This window comes from Antedon mediterranea, chromosome 4, assembly GCF_964355755.1.
Source record: "Antedon mediterranea chromosome 4, ecAntMedi1.1, whole genome shotgun sequence".
Taxonomy (NCBI): domain Eukaryota; kingdom Metazoa; phylum Echinodermata; class Crinoidea; order Comatulida; family Antedonidae; genus Antedon; species Antedon mediterranea.
This window is the reverse complement of record NC_092673.1, coordinates 7,571,962-7,599,740: the sequence shown is the minus strand read 5'-3', so window position 1 is coordinate 7,599,740 and position 27,779 is coordinate 7,571,962. Positions and strand designations below refer to the sequence as shown.

At 32.6% G+C, this 27,779-nt stretch overlaps 1 protein-coding gene across 1 annotated transcript; it reads right to left on the bottom strand.

Annotated features, from left to right (window-relative positions):
• Nucleotides 1-18: 18 nt before the first annotated feature.
• On the bottom strand, nucleotides 19-27,686 carry LOC140047527 (uncharacterized). Its single transcript, XM_072092570.1, has 4 exons — nucleotides 27,469-27,686; nucleotides 26,655-26,884; nucleotides 2,520-2,820; nucleotides 19-256 (listed from the first exon to the last, which is right to left on the bottom strand). The coding sequence occupies exons 1-4, from the start codon at nucleotides 27,627-27,629 to the stop codon at nucleotides 19-21; spliced, it is 930 nt and encodes a 309-aa protein (XP_071948671.1). The 5' UTR covers nucleotides 27,630-27,686.
• Nucleotides 27,687-27,779: the final 93 nt, after the last annotated feature.

Genomic DNA, 27,779 nt, shown 5'->3' with positions numbered 1-27,779 from the left:
TTGGCACTTGTTGATCAATCACGTCTTCATCAGTTTCAGTGAGCAAGTAACCAAGCAGTAATTAAGTCTGTCAGTCGTATTGCAGATGATAAGACTTGCCTGTATTGGATGAATGGTTGCAAAATCCGCATAATTTCTATTTTCTGCACCCCAGTCGAACATCTTTCTCCCTTTAGTTTTAACGTCTTTAATTATGAGTGACATCGCAGAGCGAGAGAGACCCACCGGCTGGTTCTTATGGTATTCGCCATAATACCTATAATAGTAATAGTATAAAGGACATTGGAAACCATAATCAATTCAAATATACAGTTAAAAACGAATTGCAACTTATTATTAAGATTTGCTTGTTAATTAAGATTTTTCATGTATGGTGTTGTTTATGTCGGGGACCCATATGGAAACAAGCTCTACAGCTTATAGGGTTATCTTCTTGCTCTCATCTAGTCGGGGTTCCAGCCGTAGTTTGACTTAATATTAGTAAAAAGATAAATATGTTGGCATATATGGCGCTTCATACGTATACTACTTGTATTTTTAGACAAAAATCGAAACTTCGACTGGTGGACTAACATAAAAAAGACAATAAATACAGACAAGTCTAGCTCTCATCCTGTCATTTGTAATATTGTAACAAACAAACATTTTATTTGCATAACAGAAACTTTGAACATTTGAGATTGACAACATTATTGTACAATATGTAGAAGCGTTTTTAATTAATCAAAACCTCTACGTTTGGTTATCACCGAATGGAGGTATTCAAGGGTCGTGGTTAGGTTCAGTTTTATTTATAATATTTACTAATATATAAAGACTTTGATGCTGACATTATACGGTCAAATGCATAAATGACCCAACGGTATAACTTGTTCATGGCGTTATGCCGAGATATTCATTGTTAGTTAAATCTTTATAGTCCATTTATGTTTTTCTTGGGAGCAGAAACAAGACTACTTTGTGGTAACCGGTTATTAAAAGGCAGCGCAAAATAACCGGTTAAAAACACCCATTCAATTCGGTGTTAGAACGCCGTTTAATCGGTTATCACTGAGCAATTTTTAGCTGCAACACAAAATAACGGTTATTTGATTGACAGCTGCTGACTTTGAGTCAGGACCAATTGCATTTTGGGTAAATCTAACGATTTTTGTCAACGAACACCCACTGATTTAAACGGTTATTTTGGAGCAAAAAGCAGAAATGCAGTCCATATAAAAATTACATTTTTGAAATAATCGGTTTATTCGGCGCTAAGCAGGGGATATGCAGAGAAAAGGTACCAAGCTTGATTAGCTTCGGCTATACCTTGGCTACCTTTTGTATTAAATTGTTTTTGTTTGATACAATAAAGAAGAGAAAATACCAGACGAAGTAGTACAAGACGGACATAATTACCTATTTGTATTTGTTCATATAACCATTGACCCTGACCTTTTGAACATTTTAAAAATGTATAATAATAACAAAATCGCCCGATTGGTGGTGTCACACACCAATCACATTTTGCACGGCTGGCGGCTCAAACATTTCACCCTTTTCTAAATCATCGCCAGCCGCAACGCACGCTTGTTCTAATTAAAGTTTAATTCTTTTCCTACCCACCCTCCCACTTTATTGTATTTTAATTTGGCTTTTGTAGCATCCCAGTATTTTCTACATAATCACTTATCCCTCGCCCCGTTGGCGAGTGCAATAGGTATATTTTCTATTTTGCCGTGATCCGTGCTCACGGGACTTTTCAGAATAAATATTTATCCAAATCATTATATCATCTATATTTGTTTTTCATTCCCAGTCTCACACACATACATAGAGCAAGCCTGACTGCAAAATGTATATTTCGTTCAATTTAAGACCAAATTTAAGTGTCTATTACCAGTAGTTACGGAGATACGTACTGGTTTTTGGATCAAAGTTCACAAATGGCATTTCCGGTATTTTTTTATACTAAAGTTGATCTACCTACTACAGTATTTATGGTGTAGACAGAGCTTAAGACGGTTTAAAACCGACAGACCACGGAGGATTTGTCTATAAATCCATTTCAATATAGTACAAATGTAGTTATTAATTTATTTCAACTGTTTCATGCTTGCGTGCTTTTTATCTCCAGTTGTTTTTAAATTAAGTGCGTTTTTCTTTCCAATGGTAAACTTCAATTTGAAGATAGCAATAAGTCATATAATCATATCGTATAACAGCGTAGTTTAGCAAACAGAATTGCGTTAACAATTTTGCTTCAAGACTACTGAAGCGCACGCAACATACTGCTCAAATTAAACACAAATCATGGAATATATTGGAACTTGAGATTGAGTGATAGCATGAAACATTCTTCTTATTGTTTGGTTTCAATAAAATCAAAATCAAATTACTTTACATTTACCATATTGTGTTGTTAATTATTCTACAGAAATGTAATGATTTTTCATATTGCGATACACTTCCGTTAATGTGTTTCTTTGACGCTATTTTTTTCGTCAGACGATATTATTATAATTATAAAAAAACCTTACTTATCAATCCATGCAAACGTTCCGTCCTTCAGCATTTTCTCAAGAATTCCGAATTCAGCACCCTCAACATCTAATTTGAAAATGACGAAGTCTTCCTTTCTGGTATTTTCCTGAATCCATTTAGATACGTCTACAACTGGTATTTGCTTACGATGAGACAATTTTCTTCGTCCTCCAGTGTCGGTATCTGTTAGTTCCTTTTTATCAACATAGAGCGTTCCCCCTCCCCATTGCATGTCTCTTCTGTTGTTCTTACCTTTATCAGGGGCCCATGCTGATTCCGTAAATGCGGTCATATTTCCTAGAAAGATAATTCCATATTATTATTTCCATCTAATAACAAAAATAATATAAATAGGAAGACAGAATGCACATTTTAAGAAACACAAGTCGGCACTCACAAGCCTCCCGGATTTTGTTTTCCTGTTGGCCAATATACAATAAAGTTTAATCAATATACTGTCTAAATGGAAAAACAATCAATCGATTCAATATGATCACATATTTTTGTTTGGTTTTACTAATATAAAGGTTTATTTAAATGTTTCTATGTTTATTCAAAACTATATAAAAAAAAACATTAGTAGTAATCATTAAATTTAATTTGGTATCTTTATCTCTTAGTACTCAAATTCCGTCAATTCTGCATTCCTTATTGTCTTAGCTTAAATCTTCTCCATAGTAGACCAGACCCAGTGATTTGAAACGATGTGTAATTTGTGATCACCAATCCGGTGAACAAAATATGTTTTCAAAACCTGGCACGTGGTCAAAGATCAGTTATAAAGTGATTAAAGTTCATCCTGGATCTGACTTGGACTGCCTAAAACTTTCAGATAATCCATATACTTCTAGAGCTAAATCCCGGGTTGAAGATTTCCCAAGTTTCATGTAATCCATATACTACTAGACGTAAATCCCGGGTTTGAGATTCCCCAAGTTTCAGGTAATCCATATACTTCTAGACCTGGGTCCCTGATTTGAGATTCCTAAGTTTCAGGTAATCCATATACTTCTGGACCTTGATCTCGGGTTGGCGATTCTCCAAGTTTCAGGTAATCCATATACTTCTAGACCTGGGTCCCTGGTTTAAGATTCCCAAGTTTCAGGTAATCCATAATTTTACTTCTAGACCATGATCCAGGGTTGGCGATTCCCCAAGTTTCAGGTAATCCATATATTTCCGGACCTTGATCCCGGATTGGTGATTCCCCAAGTTTCAGGTAATACATATATTTCTAGACCTGGATCCCTGGTTGGAGATTCCCAAGTTTCATGTAATCCGTATATTTCCGGACCTTGATCCCAGGTTGGCAATTCCCTAAATGGTAGGCAATCCATACAACCAAAGACCTTGATCACTGATTGGAGATTATTTTTTCTCGTTTTCTCGTTACAATAATACTATTTATAATTTCAATTTTATTCTGTGTGCGTACCTCTGTTTTTTCAAACTAGTTTGGAAAGTGCCAGTGTCTCTATAACCATCGATTTGTTTTCAAAAATATATTCCATTTCACATTTTTAACACATTTTAAAAATGTATAATCTTTTTATCCCACTTTTTCCGTGTAATTTCTTGTTATCATATCCGACAAAAACACGTAAAAATTTACCATTGTATTCTCCCCAGTTTTCATAGGCACGATGAAGGATAATTTCGTGTCGCGAAGGGCAGGGTCCGGTCGTACCAATTCAAGGTTACTTCCTGTGCATGTGGGGATAGTGAGGGGCATCAAATTAGGTTTCAGATTTCCGGTTCTTTACAACTTTACATCTTTCTTCAGAAGTTTCCCTCGCCAATATTTCCGATAATACAGTTACTGTATTAGTTTTGATAATTACGATTTTGATAATCTGTCGTACGCATTAGTATTGAAAAGGAGTGTTCTTACTTTATTCACTCTTGCCTCTTAAAGAGGATGTTAGCTTTTTTGGACATTCATTTATTCGACCATTGGAAAAGTATGCTAATGATTTTTCATTCTTTGTTGGTTGAAACACTCCTAAATTTCCTTCTGGCATATGCCATTCACGTCCAGGTTGCTGTAGTTGGTGAATGTATCTTTGTTTTCCTCTCATTTTACTATTTCTTAATTGCCATTCTGTGAGCCTCTTGGTCCATCTTTTATATTGAATTCTGGTTAAGGGCATATTTTCATTTTTTTTATTGATGTTTGTTTTCTTTTTTCAGTGTTTCTACCTACAGAATATTTTTTTCTCAGCAATAATTTCAGTGGAAGCAGCAACAACGAATTTATAAACACTTCTGGAAAGAAATATACGTCATCGTAGTCTGTGACGCAATACATTATGGATATTTAAAGAATGAATTATCGCCAACACAGCGAAGAAGTATTCTAAACTTAGTATATAAGAAAGGATAACGAGAAAGACACAACTGGAGACCTATATCTTTATTAAGTATTGATATAAAATTGCTGCAAACGTCCTAGCTAAACGTCTGCAACACGTTATAAAATCATTAATAAATACAGATAAAAAACGCTACATAAAGGGCGTTTCTCAGGTGAAAACGTACAGGATATAATAAATTATACATATATTATTACATACATTATATAAAATATATCTTAAAATGTCTGTGGAGCTCTAGTCTTCTTAGACTTACAATTAGCAGATTCATGATGTTAACTTTGAAAAAATATAATTTCGGGTTATCTTTTATAAAATGGGTGTGAACGTGCTTTATATCAAAACTGACTGTGTAATCATAAACAACGAATGGATTTCCGAAAGCTTCCAAATGAGTAAAAGGATTCGACAAGGATGCCCTTTATCCGCCCTTTTATTTATAATTGTGACTGAAATAATGGCTTCAAATTTAAGAAATGACAAAAACGTAACAGGAATTAAATTACCATTAACTGAAACCGAAGTTAAGATAGCACAACTTGTCGACGACCCGATACTGTTGGTTGATAATGACCACAGAAGTGTATTAATAATTGCAGCTTTCTGTAAAGCCACTGAAATAAGATTAAACAAAAACAAAACTAAGGCCATGTGGATAGGTAGATGGTTAAAAAGACAAGATAAACCTCACAACCTCTGTTGGGTTGCAAACGAGCCTATAACGTTTCTTTGAATCTAACTGGGTCGTGATATGCGATTATCTGAACAAAGAAATTGATTTTTTACTTGATGTTGAGACTTATAAAGCCGAAGCTTGTGTGTCCCTTGACGTGTTTCTATATATTATCTTGTCTACTATAGGGGGAAAACTTGCAGAAAGAAGTAGACAAGTGTTTTTCCAGCCTTGACGTGAACTGGTTGATTGAGTCAGATTCTATGACGGTTGACGGTAATTTGTTCCAGACATTGCATATGTTTTGAGTAAAGAACTTTTGTCTAATTCGTAGATGAGATATGTCTTTATTCATTTTCCATTTATGGCCTCTAGTTCTGGACTCTCCTACAAAAGTGAACAGATTTCTGGCATCTATATTATCAATATGACTACAAATTTTAAAAACCTGGATTAGAGCAGATCTCAGCCTTCTGAAATAAAGAGTAGGTAGTTGTAGTTGTTTCAATCTATCCTGATAAGTATCTCTTCTAATGCCTGGCACCAAACGGGTTGCTCTCTGTTGCACTTTTTCAAGCTTGTCTGACTCTTTGTGATATATGTTGCCAAACAGGACTGCAATACTCGATTGACGGCCTGATTATGGTTTTATACAGCTGCATGAAAGAATAGTTATCCAGATAATGAAACGTTCGTTTTATCATTCCTAATTTTCTGTTTGCCATAGAAGCCTTCTGTGCAACATGTAATCCAAAGGAAAATTTATTATCAAGTATGATTCCCAAATCTGGAATTCTTCTTTGATCAGTACCCATATGATAGATAACTTTCCTATTCCTTCTTCCAAAATGCATAATTTTACATTTCATTAAGTTGAAAGGAAGTTGCCATTTCTCAGACCTTTCAAATAATTTATTCAGATCATCCTGTAATCCATTTGATTCTTTCACACTGTTCACCAAATTGAACATTTTGGTATCATCTGCAAAAATTTTTACTTTTGAACTAACTCCATCAGGGATATCATTAATAAATATATTGAACAGTGCAGGACCAAGTACACTGCCCTGTGGGACTCCACTACTAACTCGCAGGCTTTCTGAATGAACTCCATTTAACACCAATTGTTTTGTTACACAAAATAATTCCTACAAACAAAAGGCTTTATACATAGAAAGTTTTAGATTATAAACTATGTCAAAAATGTAATACAATCGAAGACGAGAAACATCTAATACATGACTGTGTATACGCCAAACAAGTATTGACTACGATAAATGAAATAACACAGAGCAATAATATAAGCTTTGAGATTATCATAATTGGAACAGATAAACAGTATACAAACGACCTTATTACCATGGCTTCGCTCGCGTACCATCTAGGTCGTGCCCACAGATGGTTCTCGAATACACAGTAATTTCAGCGTAACAAAACTGGCGATTTCAAATGTACGTACCGCAGGACTATAATACATTGTCGTTTACAGAAACGAATAAATAGACACGATGATTTATGTAGTCGGCTAAAATTAGCACCCTGGGAATTACTTCCGAAGGAGAAACTTATCACAAATGAGTCCAAATTTTTGATTTGGACTCATTTTAAGAAACCCAATTTGTGTTTTGTATGTAACATTAGGGTTGAGGGATGGGAAAGCGGATAGGTACAAAGAGGAACAATTTTTAAATATATTCTTTATCCACTCAGTAACGAAATATTTTTTTCATGTTTTATAGGCCTATAAATAATATACTGTACCTCTAAATACAGTAAAACATTTGAGATTTAATACTTTGTTAAAGCTGTCACTGTCATAATCGATTGAAATATTAAAGTCACGATACACCACTACGACGTTTATATTATTGGTAATTATTAATTAATACAAACGTTGAGAAGGAACTGTCAGTATAAAGTTTATTTGTATATAATAATGTGTTTATATATCTAACAGTAGAGCCTATCCACAATCTCAGTAATAAAGTTTATTTGTATATATTTTTATATTACATCTAACAGTACAAACATTCACAGTAAGAAATGTTCGATTCAAATGAGGACCAAAAATAGTTAATAGGTATTTACAGTACAGTATTGTCAAAGTATTGCAAGTTTATTCTCAAAGGGAAAGAGATTAGGATGTTCCATTCATCGCAAATCAATACATTTGTATAATCGTATATTAAATCTATCAAAATAGTATTTTTTTAAGAAAATCGGCCTGTCTTCAACATTATGATGCTGTACTCAACCGGTTTTCAGCTATTAAAAACAATTGTCGTAGGAGGAGATAGGAAAATGCGAAGCCTCCTCGCATTTTTGTGGCGGGTATTTTTCAAGATGGACATCCATTAGGCAGTGTATACCACGATCGGAAAACACCCCTATTTGGGGCAAATCGTTGAACCTAAATTCGTTTTAATCGTCAATAACAAATTATCTAACTTAATTTAATTAGTAAACAGGGTTACATCAGGTGGTTAAAATCAGTACCGAAAGTACGAACCAACTTTATATACCATCGAGCAAAAATTCTAGAAGTAAGGCGCGATTTACCGAATTTTGCCCTTACCTAAATTTATATATAGATAAAGCCAAAGTGTTAAAAGTTCTTAAAAGATTGACCTTTTATTCACTCAATAGCCAGTGTGTGAATTGCGATTAAAAGGTTTTTTATTATAAGTAAATTTCACGCATATTACGCATACCCTTTTTTATCTAGTTTTCAATGATTGTAACTGGTAATTACTGATTATGCTGTAAAATTGTTTATTCTCATTTAAAAAGGTTATTTAAGAGTATAAATATTTTAGGTAACATGGTTCAGATAAATCTAACAATGTAATACATACTTATAAAGTGGTTTAAAGATGAAGAAAATAAATATGAAGAAAACTTACATGAAACTTGGGAATCGCCAACCCGGGATCAAGGTCCAGAAGTATATGGATTACCTGAAACTTGGGAATCGCCAACCCGGGATCAAGGTCCAGAAGTATATGGATTACCTGAAACTTGGGGAATCGCCAACCCGGGATCAAGGTCCAGAAGTATATGGATTACCTGAAACTTGGGTAATCGCCAACCAGGGATCCAGGTCCAGAAGTATATGGATTACCTGAAACTTGGGTAATCGCCAACCAGGGATTCAGGTCTAGAAATATATGTATTATCTGAAACTTGGGTAATCGCCAACCCGGGAGATTTTCACCCACCAGATACATTTTCTCATCCAACAAACGCCCTCACAATCAGTGGAGGCTTAACAAGTCAGAATAAATTCTAACTTTAATACGCAATGGTTTTTAAAATAATATTGTGTAGGCCCTATATGTAAATCAATTGTGTTGCGTAGCACTGTGTAAATTATATATAAATCATACTGTAAATTATAGAAACAGTGCTTATATTCGGAACATGATCTCATAAAATTCGCGTCGTCATTGGCGAAAGTTCGGTATTTTTTAGTTGTATGAACAAATTTCTCTGGAGAGATTCGAACCTGCAACCTCTTGCTTACAGGGCGAGTATCATACCACTAGACCACAGAGCCATATATGGTATTTTTCAAAGATTTTCACCCACCAGATACATACAACAAATGCCCAGTGTACACTCACACACACCACGCATAATATATGTATATTTATGAGTGAAGCATTTTAAGTACTGTAATTCGATAAAATGTTTCTTTAACATATTTTTTAAGTATTTATGTTGGTTACAGCTTTTACTTATGTGACAGACATAATATATAGATATGATTTAACATAAATAATGTTGAGAGTATTATTAGTATTAATATAAGTATGAAATATGTGTTAAAATAATATTACAGAGGATACAAAAACAGAATACAGTATTATGTAAGGATAACAAAAAAACCAAATATATTCCTCAAGAAAAAGATAAAACCTCTTATACAATTATGTTTTGTTATAATACTGCCAGCCGTACCAAATGGGATTGGTATGTGACACCACCAATCGGGCGATATTGTGATATTATAAATATAAAAACATGTTTTATGATATATATGTGTATTATGATTGTAATAAATTACCATTCCCTAACATATAGAGTAACATAGTATTTACATGAACATTCTAGAATAAGATGTTTTGATTTAAGAAACCATGTATAATTAATAAGTGTTGGTAAAATTTAAAGTGGGTTAATTCAGTATGTTGGTTACTATATGCTGTATGATATAAATTGTACAACTTGTAGTCCAGTTTTACAAAGTAGGCCTACTGAAAACTAATTGACTACGGAAGAATAAAACAATAGTTATTGTGATAGTATAAAATAGGTGTGATGTTTCGGATATATAACAATATAGGTATTATTTAATTTGATTACATGACATCATGTATTGTCGGAAATTTTAAAAAGAGATACTTATGTATGCACGTGCAGGAGTTAATTAAAAAAATAAATAATAAGTTCATTAAAGGTGTCTCGATCGAACCCACATATAATTAATAAGGGTAATTAGTTTCCGGATATTATAACAATGACAAAAAAACAAAAAACAAATTGATAATGGAGGCCTAGTCAGTCGTGATTATAACAATGGTTAACAATGGGGATAGTATAAGTCAATAGAGTATATCATTAATTTCACTAGAATTGTTATATAGATTTGTTATATATTAATATACATTATAATATAAAATTATTAAATAATAAATAAAAAGTATTTGGTGATGATTTAGTTGCTTGTGATGAGAACAAATGGTTTACAATGGTTGAAGTCAATAGGTGTTATGTTTCGGATATAATAATACAACGGTTAACATTGAGTAAGGAAGTAAAAGATTGTTGTAAGATTTGATAGATATTGATGGTATAGTCCGTTTATAGGTTGTTTTTACAAAATTGTAAATATTAGTCAGCTGTACAAATTACTGAAAAAACAAATTACTAGGAAGTATGAAACAATAGGTATTGTGTTTCGGGGTATATAACAATAGAGGTATTACCGTATATATTTAAATTAGTTACATGCTATCATGTTGTGTTGGTAACATTTAAAGTGGGTTAATTCAGTATGTTGGCTACTATATGCTGTATGATATAAATTGTATTTCCTGTTGGAACATTGTGTCGAAGCGCCGTGTATCTTTTGTTTCATTAAGTAGCTTCCCCAATGTCATTCAATTTAAAAATCCTGTTTTGATTCTAACATTTTCTTCTTCGTCTAAATCACCTCTTTTGTTTCTTGCAATGCGGCAAATTCCTTGAACTACCATGTCGTTCTCTAATTGAAGTGTTTCTTCCCCTTCATTATTACTTATATTCAAAACACCGTACTGTAAAACAAAATTGTTATATTAGACTAAATATCATATATTATTACCATTTTCAAAATAAATTTATAGAAATAGTAACTTACCATTTCATTACATAATTCGTTCTGATCATCAATTAACTCTTCTATACATCGAATCTGAAAATTCAATAACAAAACCCATGTAACAGACAGAACAAAGAAGTCATTCTTAATAACATTTGGAAAATAATATACGTAAATTTTTGTGTTTTTGTTTTATACAAATTGCTTCAACTTACCATTTCATCGTTGTCATTAAGAATTTCTAACAAAAATTCCTCGTTACCGCTACGACTGCTGTTTTCAAATACTTGTTCAATACTGGTATGCACGTTAGATGTCGGTATAGTTCAATCAAGACATACTTATTATTTAACTTCATTCATTCTTATCTTTTTGTTTTTTGTCATTGTTATAATATCCGGAAAGAAATTACCCTTATTAATTATATGTGGGTTCGATCGAGACACCTTTAATGAACTTATTATTTATTTTTTTAATTAACTCCTGCACGTGCATACATAAGTATCTCTTTTTAAAATTTCCGACAATACATGACGTCATGTAATCAAATTAAATAATACCTATATTGTTATATATCCGAAACATCACACCTATTTTATACTATCACAATAACTATTGTTTTATTCTTCCGTAGTCAATTAGTTTTCAGTAGGCCTACTTTGTAAAACTGGACTACAAGTTGTACAATTTATATCATACAGCATATAGTAGCCAACATACTGAATTAACCCACTTTAAATGTTACCAACACAACATGATAGCATGTAACTAATTTAAATTATACACGGTAATACCTCTATTGTTATATACCCCGAAACACAATACCTATTGTTTCATACTTCCTAGTAATTTGTTTTTCAGTAATTTGTACAGCTGACTAATATTTACAGTTTTGTAAAAACAACCTATAAACGGACTATAGTAAAAACAACCTATAAACGGGCTATACCATCAATATCTACTACTGAAAGATAACTAAACAAAACAAGGGAAAATATATGTATGTATATTTACTGTGTATATAGCCTAAATACAGTATATAACTATATTATTTAGAGGCCGTTATAGATGACATTAGTTACAGTTTTTTTGTTAGCTTTACTGTAATGTGATAGACATAATTTATTAATATGATTTAACGTAAATAAAGTTCAGTAATATTTATAGTATTATTATTAGTATGAAATATGTGTTAAAATAATATTAAAGAAGATACAAAAACAGAATATTACCAAAAAAAAAAGATAGAAGATGTATAAAAAATTTAATTGGAAAAAATGAATGAATAAAGGTGGTGGTTAACCATGAAAGTAAAATAAACATATACATAGGGTATAATGACTTTAATTGTACTGGGAAGATTTATATTCCATAAATTACCCAGGTTGTGATAATGGGGTATCAACATTACCGGGGAGGTTTTAGTTACATTTTGACCGCCCCATAAATGCAATATCAAGCCTAACCGGAATTGTACTGGGAAAGGGTTTTAATTACATTTGAAATCCGTCGTTGAGGATGGGTTGGAAGGCAACGGGGAACCACCTCACTGTAAATTGATCACTTGAATAGTGACAGTTAATAATAGGCAATAGGAACACCAACGACATTCCAAGAATATAAAAGTACTGAAATGCACGTCCGGCATAGTCAGTAATGGGGATAGCCTGGTCGTCCGTTAGCGACTATCTCCCGTGAAAAGAAAATTAGGCACATGGAAAGTATATGCAAAATATGCAAATTGAGATGCAAAGAGAACAATAGAATATATTAGGACTTTGCGAAACAAGATTAGGAAAAAATTGTGATATAACTATTGAAGATGGATATAGATGGAAGTGAAAAACAATAGCAACATGGTGTTGGTATCATGCTAAATAATATGCAAACAAAAGTTGTTGAAGTTAAATATGTCAGTGAAAGATTTATGATGATAAAAATAATGATGAGGAAGATATAGATAGAGTGTATGTAGACATAGACAATTTACTGGATTACTGTAGAAAAGAGAATGTTATACTTACGGGTGACTTCAATGTTATATTACGAGAGAAAGAAGAGAAGAAGTGTATTGGAAATTATGGACTTGGATAACGAAATTTATGTATATAATATATATAGGCCTACATGGTTTTTTCTACTCGCTTTTAAACAAGTTACAACGCTCTTTTATCGTCAGCCTTTAGTCATTTATACTAATTATTATTATAGGCTTTACATTTTGTTGATATAAAGTTTGCGGTCTAACACTCTTAATTATATGAATAAAATAGGGGCCTACAGATAACATGTTTACATTTAAATGTGCCTATTATAAATTAATGCTTTACGGTCAGTAACTTTAGGTTTTGTAAACATTCTTTTATAACTATTATTATATTGAAAGAGCACTGCAATGCTTTTATTAAAAATTGTTATTATTCAACTATTATTGTGCAACTATTATTCGATATACTGTAATTTGAATTTTAACCTCTAAAAGTGCAATGTGAGATACAGTAATATAAAGTAAATAGCGAATTTCATTTTTTTAAATAGAATAAAATAACATTCTCCGTTTTAAGCAGAGAGTAATAGATATGCTGCAAAATCGTAAACAATGTCCTCAATAGGCCTTTTTTCATGACCAACATAAATAACATAACAAGTTCAATATTGAATATCGAAACGTGGCAGGCTATTAGGTGGTTGACCTTTGACAAGATCGCCTGCAATTTATAAATTGACACTTACGATACTTAGTATTGTATTTTTCCTTAGATCTATATTTTTATATTATAAAAAAATGTCTTTTTTTTTTATAAATAATATTATAATCATAACAATAATTAATAATATGTATAAAATAATATGGTTTAACCAATTTATCGCATGACAGTATAATTGATATACAAGAGGATTACATCCAACTGCAATCATCTAACTTCCTATACGGTACATTCGGACATTTTTCCGAATGCCATTTCGTCGACCAACATTTAGTCGACATGACAATTGGCCGACAGGACATTTCGGCGACAGGACATTTCGTCGAAAGCCATTTCGCCGACAGACAATTGACCGACTGGCAATTTACCGACAAGAAATTTCGAAACCTTACCTACACGGTTCATTACTTTACAATACTCTTTCTATTTAAAATGAGTTGATCTGCAACTCAGAAATAATGTATGAAATTATACCGTATTTACTCGAATAAACGCCCGGGCGTTTATAGTGTTGGTGTAATAATATGGTAACATAATTAAATATAATTTTAAGTAATCTTAAGAAGTGAGAAAATACATTCTACTACAAATAGAAATGTGTTGTAATACAATATAATGTTAAAACCTTGTTTTTAGAATATATTTATATACTTGTTCCCCAAAGAAATGCTAAACGTAAGGAAAAGAAACCTTGGATTACTCCTGACATTTTAAATCTAATTAGAAAAAATAAACGTATGTTTAAGAAAGCTAAAAGAACTAATCCTCATGCATGAGAAAATTTTAACAAAAGAAGAAATAAATAAATTAGGTAATAGGCCCTACATGTAAGAAATCGTACTTTGAATACTTGGGAGGGCTAGCTAACAAATCAGATTATGGCAGGGCATTCTGGACTCATGTCAGAAATAAAAAGACTAAGCCAGCGCCTTCGGTTTTTCTAATAAACAATTCTGTTGTAAATGACCCCAAAAGTATTGCTAATTCTTTTAATTATTCTTTTATTTCCAATTTTTCACAAAATGATCATGAATTGTGTTCGGATGATAATATTTGTAAATATATTGAACATGTTGGGCCTTGCTTACCTGGGGTGACTACCACTGCAGAAGAGGTTTTACAGCTTATTAACGGTTCTCAAATTTGAAAAAGCCCCAGGTCCGGACGGCATCACATCTTCGATGCTTGCTTGTTAATTACATTAGTGAGCTGTTGGCTAAGCTGTTTAACTTCTCTCTTGCATGTGGAAACCTTCCAAATGACTGGAAAAGTGCGAATATTATACCTATATACAAGTATGGTAATTCTAACCAAATAGAAAACTTTAGGCCAATTTCGCTGTGCTTGGATTGTTGCCAAACTGCTAGAGAAAATGTGTGTTATAGGTTGAATACATTTATGTATGATAATGGTCTTGTTCTGTCCAATCAACATGGTTTCGTAAAAGGCCGTTTATGTACAACAATCCTTTCCGAAATAATTTTATGATTGGAGCGCCATCCTTGATGAAAGATGTCCTTCACGCATTGACGTCCCCCATACATTATTGCTTCGAAACTTAAAAGTTTTGGGGTCTGTAGGACTACTTTGCAATGGATTTCTTCTTTCCTTCTGGGTCGTTCTCAAAAGGTAGTATTTAGATGGGCGTTTTCATCTTCCTCCCCTGTACTATCTGGCGTTCCCATGGTTCGGTGCTGGGGTCCATACCTTATATGTTTGTTATTGATCTTAATAATAATTTTCTTAAAGCTTTGACACAATTATCGACGAGTAAAGCTACCGGAATAGATACTCTACCAGCCAAATTCTTCAAAGATGGGGCTTCTGCAATAGCAAAACCATTAACTCATATTATTAAGTTGTCCTTCACATCCGGTATTGTACCCAAAGAATGGAAATTAGCGAGAGTCATCCCAATTCACAAAAAGGGTAGTAAAACGGTGGTAGGTAACTATCGTCCGGTGTCTATACTCTCGGCTTTTTCTAAAGTTGTTGAAAGACTAGTACATGACCAATTGATGGAATACCTTAATTCTAAATCACTTATCTATGATTTCCAATGTGGGTTCCGAGCAAATTTTTCGACAGATCTTTGTTTAATTCACCTAACTGACCATATTAAAAAGAATTGGGATAAAGGTAATTTAACAGGTATGATAGTCTTAGACCTACAAAAGGCTTTCGATACTGTAGACCATCAGATTTTACTAGGCAAAATGAGAGCATTAGGATTGTCCCAAACAGTAATAGTTTGGTTTAAATCATATTTAACAGATAGATGGCAGGTAGTTGATAATTGTTGTACTCTTTCAACGTGGAAAAAAATAACATGTGGGGTCCCTCAGGGGTCAATATTGGGCCCACTGTTGTTCTTAATGTATGTGAATGATATGGAATCTGCATTGAGTAGTAAACTGCTCCTTTATGCCGATGATTCTGCTATAGTTGTATCTGATAAAAGTGTCGCCAATATACAAAATGTATTGTCAAAAGAATTAAAATCTATTAATTCTTGGTTATTAGATAATAGATTGTCATTGCATCTAGGCAAAACGTATTCAATTCTATTTGGATCTAAACGTAAACTCAGAAATCAACAAGAATTGAAAGTTACATGCAATGATTATATAATCACAAACAAACCTACAGTAAGTTATCTAGGACTTGAACTCGATAACAATCTAACTGGAGATTATATAGGTAAATCAGTTATAAAGAAAGTAAACTCAAGGGTAAAATTTTTATATAGAAATAGAAAGTACTTAACTTTCAGAGATCTTAAGTTACTAGCAAATAGTTTGGTGTTATGCCTTTATGATTATGCTTGTAGCGTGTGGTACTCTGGATTAAAAAAAAAACATTAAAAGTTAAATTGCAAACTGCACAAAATAAGACGGTCAGATGTATTCTTGGTCTTGAACCAAGGGATCACATTGGGGCTAATGAATTAAACAAACTGAATTGGCTCGCAGTAGACTTAAGAGTTAAACAGATAAAACTTTGTCACATGTATCGTATTATTAATGGATTAAGCCCTACGTTTATGAATGATGGTATTAGTAGAGCAAATGTAATTCACCAGTACAATACTAGATTTGCAACTCAATCAATTTATAGACTATAGGTAACCACTCCCAAACAACCTTTGTTAACACGGCAATAACGTCATGGAATCACCTGCCAAAATTGATACAGTGTTCAGAAACCATCAATCAATTCAAAAGAAATATCAGGAAACATCTCAAAGAGGTTATGCTTGAAAGATTATAATTTATATTTATATTGTCACTTCATGTGTTATTGTTTATTGTAAATGTTTATTCTTATGGTGTTTTTATCCTTAAGGGCCACAATGGAAATAAGTTTGACCTTTGGTTACTTTTTTGTGTTACCCTGAATTCATTCTTTGTATTTTTTTTATGTTGTGATATTTTATGAATTCGAATAAAGAAAAAAAAATGACCTTAATGCTTTATTATCTTCTTCAGTTAAATGTATGCTGATGACACCCTCTTATTGTGCAATTAGATTGCCTAACGATGTATGTAATCTACAAAAAGATTTGGATTGTGTATTAAATTGGAGCACAATTAATAGAATGAAGTTAAATGTGAACAAGTGTAAAATTATGAGGATAACTAGGAGTAAAAATAAACTATTGAACACAATACCATATAATATTGGCTTAGATACCATTGATGAAACCTTTGAATTCAAGTATCTTATAGTCACCCTGACATCTAAACTTGATTGGGGTCTTATGTATTTCAAACCAGTAATAAAGCATCGAAAACGATAGGTTTCATAATCAGAACAATTGGATGTGGAAATCCTAAACTTGTTAAACTATATAATAGTCTCGTCCGTCCAGTTCTGGAATACGGTGTTCCTGCATGGTGTATTTTTAAACCCTCCATGCAATATCTCAATGACCTAGAAAAAATTCAGCGTAGGGACACCAGATTATGTTTTCATAGGCCCACGTTACAAAATAATTATTTAACTGTTCCTTATGAAATCTGTCTTCAGCGTCTTGGTTTGATGAACCTTTCTAATAGATTTTTGTTTTTGGGAATTACATTTATAGCTAAGATTTTATACAACAAAATTAATATTTCAATTAAGGGGTACATCACTCAAAATTTGCGACACCTTCTTTTTGTAAAAATTTGTCCATAGTATCTCAAGAACAAACTGCTCATTATAACTTTAATTCATGTCCACGTTTGTTCAACAACTTGCCTCCAAATGTTAAAGATTGCTTGCTTGCTTGCTTCAATTACAAGTCTGAACTCAATGATATGTGATTTATTATTTTAAACTGTTGTATACATATCTATCTGTGTGACTTATTCTGTTTTTAGTTTATTTCTTACACTTTAGGGATGCGGAGAGTCACTCAATAGTGTTTTGTTTCACGTTTTGACAATCCCGTCTTCCCTCAAAGTCCTTTGTCTCTTTGATTTTGTTATTATTTATAAAAGACAAAATAAATGAAATGAAAAAAAATGAAATAATGAAGGTCTGGGCGTTTATTCGAAGTTTATTTCAAAAATGTTCTGTAGGCGGGGGAGTTTTTGCGAGAGGGTGTTTATTCAAAGCGGACTGTTTATTCGAATATATACGGTAATATAAATCTGAGTTTAGTTTAGTGGAATAATTAGCCCGCTTGCGAGAAGACTGTGACAACCTTAACCCACAGAAATTGTTAATATATTTGTTCTTGTATTCTCTTTTTTATATTGACAGTAATAACACAGGAAGTTTCTTATGTTTTATTGTTGGAAAAAATCAATTTGAAATTGAAACAAAATGCATGAAACTATAGTTCCTTACTGTCGTAGCATATAGTGTATGGTCCACTATCATTCATCATATAATTATATCTCACTTTAAATTTTATTTTATATTATATTTTAATTTATTTATTTGGAATTACACCTTTAGATCGGTGGCACACTTAGCACAAAGGTGCATCCTTCACAATATATAATATAACAATTAACAGAAAAGTTAAAAAAGGCAAAAGCAACTATCAACCCCTATCCTACCCCCCCCCCCCCCCAATTTACATCGATACATACAGTAGATCATTACTTTACACAATGAATACAAAACAAGATATAGTAAAAGTGTATAAAATAAAATAAAATCAACTGATAAACACAGCTTATTACGAAACCCCCCACCCCCTCCTCCCCCCCCCCCCACTTTTTTTTCAATTTACTTAATGTAGCAATGTAGATAACATAGTTATTGAGTCATGGAATTCAGTGAATCATTTCGAAATTTCCATGCTTGTTTTAGGTATCTTTTACAAAAACTATCCAAAATATTTTCACACTCTTCATCAATTAAATTATCTGAGTATCCCAAAATATATTTAAGTTTGTCATTTTCATGAGAAGTATAAAAATTATCAAACATATCTTTGCTGCCATTTCTATACATATCCACATATAAATTAAATAATTCCTGATTACGTATATTATTTAAAGCTGGACAATTAAGGATGAAATGATGGTTGTCTTCGTCCGATTTTGTACCGCACAATTTACATTTGTTATTATTATCAATATTCCAATTTGCAGTTCTATCATTCAAAGGTAGAGTATTTGAACGAGCTTTAAATTTTAATGCAGCACCTTCAAAATTAGTTTTATCAATTAAGTAATTTTCAAGTCCAAGTTTTGATTTTAATGTTTCATAGATGTGGAGACTTGATTTATTTTGTAATTCAATTCTCCATTCATCTATCATTATATAGTTAAGTTTTCTTAAGATTTCAGAAATTGGAAAGTAGACTTCTTTATAATTTGAGAGAGTGGTGAAAATATTTTTGGATTCACAATTACACTTCAAGAGAATATCGTTTATACAAGATAGAAACTTATAACTTAAGTCTTTAAATTCACAATTAAGTTGTAGCATTCCAATAAACATAATTTTTGGCCATCGATAGTTTTCCATCTTTATAATTCTATGGAAGTATTTCATACGAAGAGCGTTATGAATCTCGTTAATTGGAGACCAACCAAGCTCTCCATATAAGGCGGCACAAGATGTATTTCGAGGTGCTTTTAAGATATAACGCGCCATTTGGAGCTGGAGACGCTCTAGTTTATCTATATCTATTCTACTTAAAGAGCACCATACTGAACAACCATAGTTGATAGATCGGAGAACTATCGATCTCCACAGAGTATCCCCATAATATACTCTGTTAAAGTTATCAAAGCTACTGATAATTGATTTAACGTACGCTATTAATCTTTGACCTTTTTTTATAACATTCTCAATTTGTATATGGTCATTTAATTTACGAGAAATATGTACACCGAGATATTTATAGGATTCAGTTTCAGATATAAAGCCATTACCTAATTTCCATTGTCTTACTTTATCAACACGTTTACCAGTTATCAGTATATTTGACTTTTCAAAATTAAAGCATAATTTCGATTCCTTAGCAAAATTTCCTGCAAGGTCTAACATTCTTTTCATTTCCAGTTCATTGTTAGCTAATAATACAATATCATCAGCCCAAAAAAGGCTACCCATCCATGTATCATTTACTCTAATACCTATATCCTTGGATCTTAACATTTTGGTAAACTCATTTATGTAGATGCTAAATAAAACAGGTGATAAAACGCACCCTTGCTTTACTCCTTGATCAATATAAAAAATATCTGTATCAATTATACCAGAGGAGACTTTACCTTTAACATTAGCATAAAGCTTATCAATCATCCTCCATACCTTTCCTCTTATTCCTGTATTCAAAATTGATTTCATTAAGCCGTCTCTCCATACACTATCAAATGCTTTTCGGAAGTCCAAGAAGGCCATGTATGTATGCTTACCCTGTTGTAAGCGACAAGTTGCTATACTCTTTAAAACAAAGATATGATCTTCGCATCTATACGAAGGTCGAAAGCCTCCCTGGACTTCAGAAAGAATAGCATTGTCTTCAAGATAGAGAGAGATATTTTTGGCAACTATCCTATTAAAAATTTTGGATATACAAGAGGTTAACGATATCCCTCGATAATTATTGAGATCATTGCGATCCCCTTTTTTTGTAAATAGGAACAATTACACTAATATTCCACTCGCTTGGTATTTGTTCTAGTTTTAAAATTTGTAAAAATAGGTCTAATATAGATCTGATTAATTTGTCGCCACCATTCTTAATTAATTCATTTGTTATATTATCTAGACCTGGTGACTTTTTATTCTTTGCCATTAGTATAGCCTCTTTTACAATATCATAATCTATCTTAACATCATACAAACAATTTTCGTAAACATCTTTATCATACGTACAATTTGTTTTTGTTTGATTTCTAATATTATTAACAAAACGACTTGTAAGGTAAGTACCGCAATCATTAAGATTCATATTGGCTTTGCCAAGATTTTCCCAGTAATCTTTTACAACCTCATTCATTTTCCCTTTTTCGAGAATGTTTTTACCAGAGTCTCTTGATTTAATACATTGAATATTTTTACTGTTATTTGTATTGCCTTTTAGCACTTTCCAAAAGTCTTTACAAGATTTACCACCTTTGTTTGCAATTTCAATAGATTTGCTAACACGTTTTTCTGTGATTTTCTGAGCAACAAGTTGCTTAACATGTTTCTGTGTCTCTTTATAATGTTCCCACAGTGTAACGCCATTATCATAATTCATAGTATTATTTGTGTTATTATTATCAGTACAGTTCCTATTAGTAATTTTATTATTTTTAACCCATGTTCTGTGTTCTCGCGACGCAATTTTCCTTTTTTTGATGGCATCGTCTATCTCTTTGTCAAACCATGGTTTGTTTTTATTATTTACACGTCTAATTCCGATACCTTCAGTGGCTGCCTATCATATTTTTCTATTTAAGGATAAGTCATAATGTTTTTCATCGAATTGGCAGTTTAAAAATAGATAGTTTGAATGGCTCAATACCAACATCTATAAAATATATAGTCCTACTAATACACCATTGTTAAGTTAAGGCTTTAACGTATAGATTGTCGGTATTCGTAACCTGTAAAACGTTTTCAATTAAGTTCATACTTATCTCATATTTATAATTAGTGTATTGATTATGACCGTATATATAAGTATCCATTGGCCAAAATTTAACATGTGGGTCTATATTTGCAGATCAATTGTATGTTGGCCAACCGTATAAATGGCAGAAAAGTGCCTTGTCGGCTAAATTTATTCTGTCGGTCAATTGTCTGTCGATCAATTGTCTGTCGGCAAAATGGTTTACGCCGAAATGTCTAGTCGACGAAATGACATGTCGGCGAAGTTTCCTTTTGGCCAAATGTCCTGTTTTTTAAATGTCCAGTCGGCAAAATGCCGGCCCGGTCGGTGAATAGTCTGTCAGCGAAGTAGCGCAGAACACCAGTTGAATATAGTCACACATCTACACTAATATAATCAAACATCGTATTCTCTATCTCTAACAAATATTTAAATCTTCTATCAACTAAAGTCGAAGCATACTTGTTGTTGTTTCGAAACCATTCTATATTTACCACCAGGCTTGCTTCATTAACGCTTATACTGGAAGAGTCTACATATCATTCGTCATAGGGCACCTATTTAGTTTACGCATGCGCACTTAATTCATGGGATCACTGTAAACAATACTAAACTGCTGCATGAAGACATAGAAAGACTACACCTAATATATAATATATAAATATTTACCGCCCACCATAATTATCTACTAACTTTTATTTTACCATTTATCTAATTCAATAATATATATATATTATTTGCTCTCTCCAAAATGATATCATCTAACCAAAATCTAAATAAAATAAAATAAATAATAATAATACAGTACTAAAAATAAGACTAAATAGTATAATAAAATAGTATCACGTTTAATTAAATTACAAATAACTATTAAAATGAAATATAATAAGAACAAATAATCATTATAACAGTTGCATTTATTTTAATAATACTAATTAATTATTTAAGACTTAAATGTTATTTTTGATACTTTTTTGTTTGTTTTTATATTACTTTATAAACGTGTGCCGCTGATTCAAAAGCGTTTGTTCAATAAAGTTTACGTTTACGACTGGGAACCGGAAGGCCAGTAGACCAAATCCAGTACCGTTTTGATTATGGTCATGCGAACACAAGAAGAACTAAGACTAACGCCGCTCGATTTTTTACGTAACAATTTTAATTATTGCTCTTTCTTCATTAATGATGCTTTTTTTATTGACATTCTATTTCATTTTAATTTCCTAGCCGCCGACAAACGTACTCACTCATCAAACAATTATTCATCTAATTTGTGTCGCGTCACACGCAAATTGTATTGAAAACTGCTTGTACGTATCGCAGAACGTCCGTTTTATGCACTAAGTTTATGTTCTGCGTTATAAATGCACTAGAAAAACGGGGTACCTATCCCCACCCCACTTAACTCTAGTAGTAGTATCCCTTCCCACTGGAAATGTTGATATCTCATTATCCCATTACTCCAAATCCACAACCCCTTCGTGACGGTTTCCAAATGTAGTTTAAAATATTCCCAACATTTCCGGCAATTGTGATACTACTTTACTTCCCAGACGTGTCCTACTTTCTTTCAAATTTTTAATATACACGGGTAACTATCAGTATTACTGTAAACAGACAAATTGAGTAATTTTCTTCCAAATTTTTAATACTGTAGTAAAACATTTTACTGTTATTGTAAATACTGTACAGTAGAGGAAAACAATAGTGTAAAATGTGATTATGTAGCATGTTGATGAAATAACCATACGGGTGAATAAGGGTAAAATGTGATTATGTAGCATGTTGATAACCATACGGGTGAATAAGGGTAAAATGTGATTATGTAGCATGTTGATGAAATAACCATACGGGTGAATAAGGGTAAAATGTGATTATGTAGCATGTTGATAACCATACGGGTGAATAAGTGTAAAATGTGATTATATAGCATGTTGATGAAATAACCATACGGGTGAATAAGGGTAAAATGTGATTATGTAGCATGTTGATGAAATAACCATACGGGTGAATAAGGGTAAAATGTGATTATGTAGCATGTTGATGAAATAACCATACGGGTGAATAAGGGTAAAATGTGATTATGTAGCATGTTGATAACCATACGGGTGAATAAGTGTAAAATGTGATTATATAGCATGTTGATGAAATAACCATACGGGTGAATAAGGGTAAAATGTGATTATGTAGCATGTTGATAACCATACGGGTGAATAAGTGTAAAATGTGATTATATAGCATGTTGATGAAATAACCATACGGGTGAATAAGGGTAAAATGTGATTATGTAGCATGTTGATGAAATAACCATACGGGTGAATAAGGGTAAAATGTGATTATGTAGCATGTTGATGAAATAACCATACGGGTGAATAAGGGTAAAATGTGATTATGTAGCATGTTGATAACCATACGGGTGAATAAGGGTAAAATGTGATTATGTAGCATGTTGATGAAATAACCATACGGGTGAATAAGGGTAAAATGTGATTATGTAGCATGTTGATGAAATAACCATACGGGTGAATAAGGGTAAAATGTGATTACGTAGCATGTTGATGAAATAACCATACGGGTGAATAAGGGTAAAATGTGATTATGTAGCATGTTGATGAAATAACCATACGGGTGAATAAGGGTAAAATGTGATTATGTAGCATGTTGATAACCATACGGGTGAATAAGGGTAAAATGTGATTATGTAGCATGTTGATGAAATAACCATACGGGTGAATAAGGGTAAAATGTGATTATGTAGCATGTTGATGACCATACGGGTGAATAAGGGTAAAATGTGATTATGTAGCATGTTGATGAAATAACCATACGGGTGAATAAGGGTAAAATGTGATTATGTAGCATGTTGATGAAATAACCATACGGGTGGATAAGGGTAAAATGTGATTATGTAGCATGTTGATGAAATAACCATACGGGTGAATAAGGGTAAAATGTGATTATGTAGCATGTTGATGAAATAACCATACGGGTGAATAAGGGTAAAATGTTATTATGTAGCATGTTGATGAAATAACCATACGGGTGAATAAGGGTAAAATGTGATTATGTAGCATGTTGATGAAATAACCATACGGGTGGATAAGGGTAAAATGTGATTATGTAGCATGTTGATGAAATAACCATACGGGTGAATAAGGGTAAAATGTGATTATGTAGCATGTTGATGAAATAACCATACGGGTGAATAAGGGTAAAATGTGATTATGTAGCATGTTGATGAAATAACCATACGGGTGAATAAGGGTAAAATGTGATTATGTAGCATGTTGATGAAATAACCATACGGGTGAATAAGGGTAAAATGTGATTATGTAGCATGTTGATGAAATAACAATACGGGTGAATAAGGGTAAAATGTGATTATGTAGCATGTTGATGAAATAACCATACGGGTGAATAAGGGTAAAATGTGATTATGTAGCATGTTGATGAAATAACCATACGGGTGAATAAGGGTAAAATGTGATTATATAGCATGTTGATGAAATAACCATACGGGTGAATAAGGGTAAAATGTGATTATGTAGCATGTTGATGAAATAACCATACGGGTGAATAAGGGTAAAATGTGATTATGTAGCATGTTGATGAAATAACCATACGGGTGAATAGGGTAAAATGTGATTATGTAGCATGTTGATGAAATAACCATACGGGTGAATAAGGGTAAAATGTGATTATGTAGCATGTTGATGAAATAACCATACGGGTGAATAAGGGTAAAATGTGATTATGTAGCATGTTGATGAAATAACCATACGGGTGAATAAGGGTAAAATGTGATTATGTAGCATGTTGATGAAATAACCATACGGGTGAATAAGGGTAAAATGTGATTATGTAGCATGTTGATGAAATAACCATACGGGTGAATAGGGTAAAATGTGATTATGTAGCATGTTGATGAAATAACCATACGGGTGAATAAGGGTAAAATGTGATTATGTAGCATGTTGATGAAATAACCATACGGGTGAATAAGGGTAAAATGTGATTATGTAGCATGTTGATGAAATAACCATACGGCTGAATAAGGGTAAAATGTGATTATGTAGCATGTTGATAACCATACGGGTGGATAAGGGTAAAATGTGATTATGTAGCATGTTGATGAAATAACCATACGGGTGGATAAGGGTAAAATGTGATTATGTAGCATGTTGATGAAATAACCATACGGATGAATAAGGGTAAAATGTGATTATGTAGCATGTTGATAACCATACGGGTGAATAAGGGTAAAATGTGATTATGTAGCATGTTGATAACCATACAGGTGAATAAGGGTAAAATGTGATTATGTAGCATGTTGATGAAATAACCATACGGGTGAATAAGGGTAAAATGTGATTATGTAGCATGTTGATGAAATAACCATACGGGTGAATAAGGGTAAAATGTGATTATGTAGCATGTTGATGAAATAACCATACGGGTGAATAAGGGTAAAATGTGATTATGTAGCATGTTGATGAAATAACCATACGGGTGAATAAGGGTAAAATGTGATTATGTAGCATGTTGATAACCATACGGGAGAATAAGGGTAAAATGTGATTATGTAGCATGTTGATGAAATAACCATACGGATGAATAAGGGTAAAATGTGATTATATAGCATGTTGATAACCATACGGGTGAATAAGGGTAAAATGTGATTATGTAGCATGTTGATGAAATAACCATACGGATGAATAAGGGTAAAATGTGATTATGTAGCATGTTGATGAAATAACCATACGGGTGAATAAGGGTAAAATGTGATTATGTAGCATGTTGATGAAATAACCATACGGATGAATAAGGGTAAAATGTGATTATGTAGCATGTTGATGAAATAACCATACGGATGAATAAGGGTAAAATGTGATTATGTAGCATGTTGATGAAATAACCATACGGGTGAATAAGGGTAAAATGTCTTTTAAGGTAATAAATCACTCACCGTCTTCTGAAGCTACTCCAACAGGACAATGCAGATAGTGTTTTTCGTATGGACTGAAATATGGTGCAAGGCGTTCATCGATTTCAAACGAATGTATAATGAACTCTTTGCCATCAGGATATGTCTCCCTAAATAACTCCACCGTGGATGCCATGTTTCCTCCGCAGTCCAGCAAGATTTTTCTGGGTCCGATATCGGTTGACTTGTGATCGTCATCATGTTGCTTATCCCTTTAAAAATAAATATATAAATAACTAATAATATTATTTAATAAATGTATGAATTGGAGCTTAGTTTCCTGGATGTGTACATTTTCTGTGCACGCTCGCCTTCTAAAATAAAATACTGCTGTAATTCTACAAGCAGTGAGTGTTGCAAGAAACATAGGCATTTTTATTTTTTAAAAACATGGTATTGTATTATTAGAAAAAAAGATATTTATTATTTCTCTTTGGTGACCTTATTATAAACCCATTGATCAGAACAATTAATCATGTTTTATATATTCAGTTCTGTTCTGTAGTTCCCCGTTTTAATGTCATTTTTAAAGTTATATCTACTGGAAATTTGAATAATATAAATTAATATACCAGACCGATATGAATTGTAATCTTTGCAATATATTACGCCTCTCTTATTTCGAACCTCCTATTTGTTCTTGTTTTGGTCTGAATGCTTACGCGAATTGTCGATTGAAAAATGCCTAAAATTAGTAGGGGAAATCTCAACCCGCCAAGGGACGCCCTTGCGACGTCCCTTGTATCGCATTTGTTTGTTAGTATACATATTCATAATAGAAACATATCTACTTTACCCGTGCGATCCAAAATACGATGTGCTTACAACAGGTCTTGGTTTATTTTCTTGTATAATTGTATTGTTTGTAAAATCACGATGAATAGATGTTAAAACAACTCCAATAGTAAAAGATAATCCACATATAGCTAGGACTTTTATTGAACGTGTTCCAGTCATTCTTGATAGTTTTTTTAAAATTAGAATGTAGAACCATAATAAGCCTGCAGTATTACCAGTATCCTAAATGGCGTCTATTAAATCGATTTCGTTTTATTTGAACCCAAGAGGTTATATTTTCTAGAACTACAGGGTGCGCTCGCTTACTTA

What these genes read in the sequence shown, in the direction of transcription:
- LOC140047527 (XM_072092570.1), bottom strand. Translation starts at nt 27,629, where the DNA reads ATGACTGGAACACGTTCAATAAAAGTCCTAGCTATATGTGGATTATCT. An exon ending in TCGTATTTTGGATCGCACGG is followed by an intron (nt 26,885 to 27,468) that starts GTAAAGTAGATA and finishes TTATTTTTAAAG; the next exon opens with GGATAAGCAACATGATGACG. An exon ending in TGGAGTAGCTTCAGAAGACG is followed by an intron (nt 2,821 to 26,654) that starts GTGAGTGATTTA and finishes TTATCTTTCTAG; the next exon opens with GAAATATGACCGCATTTACG.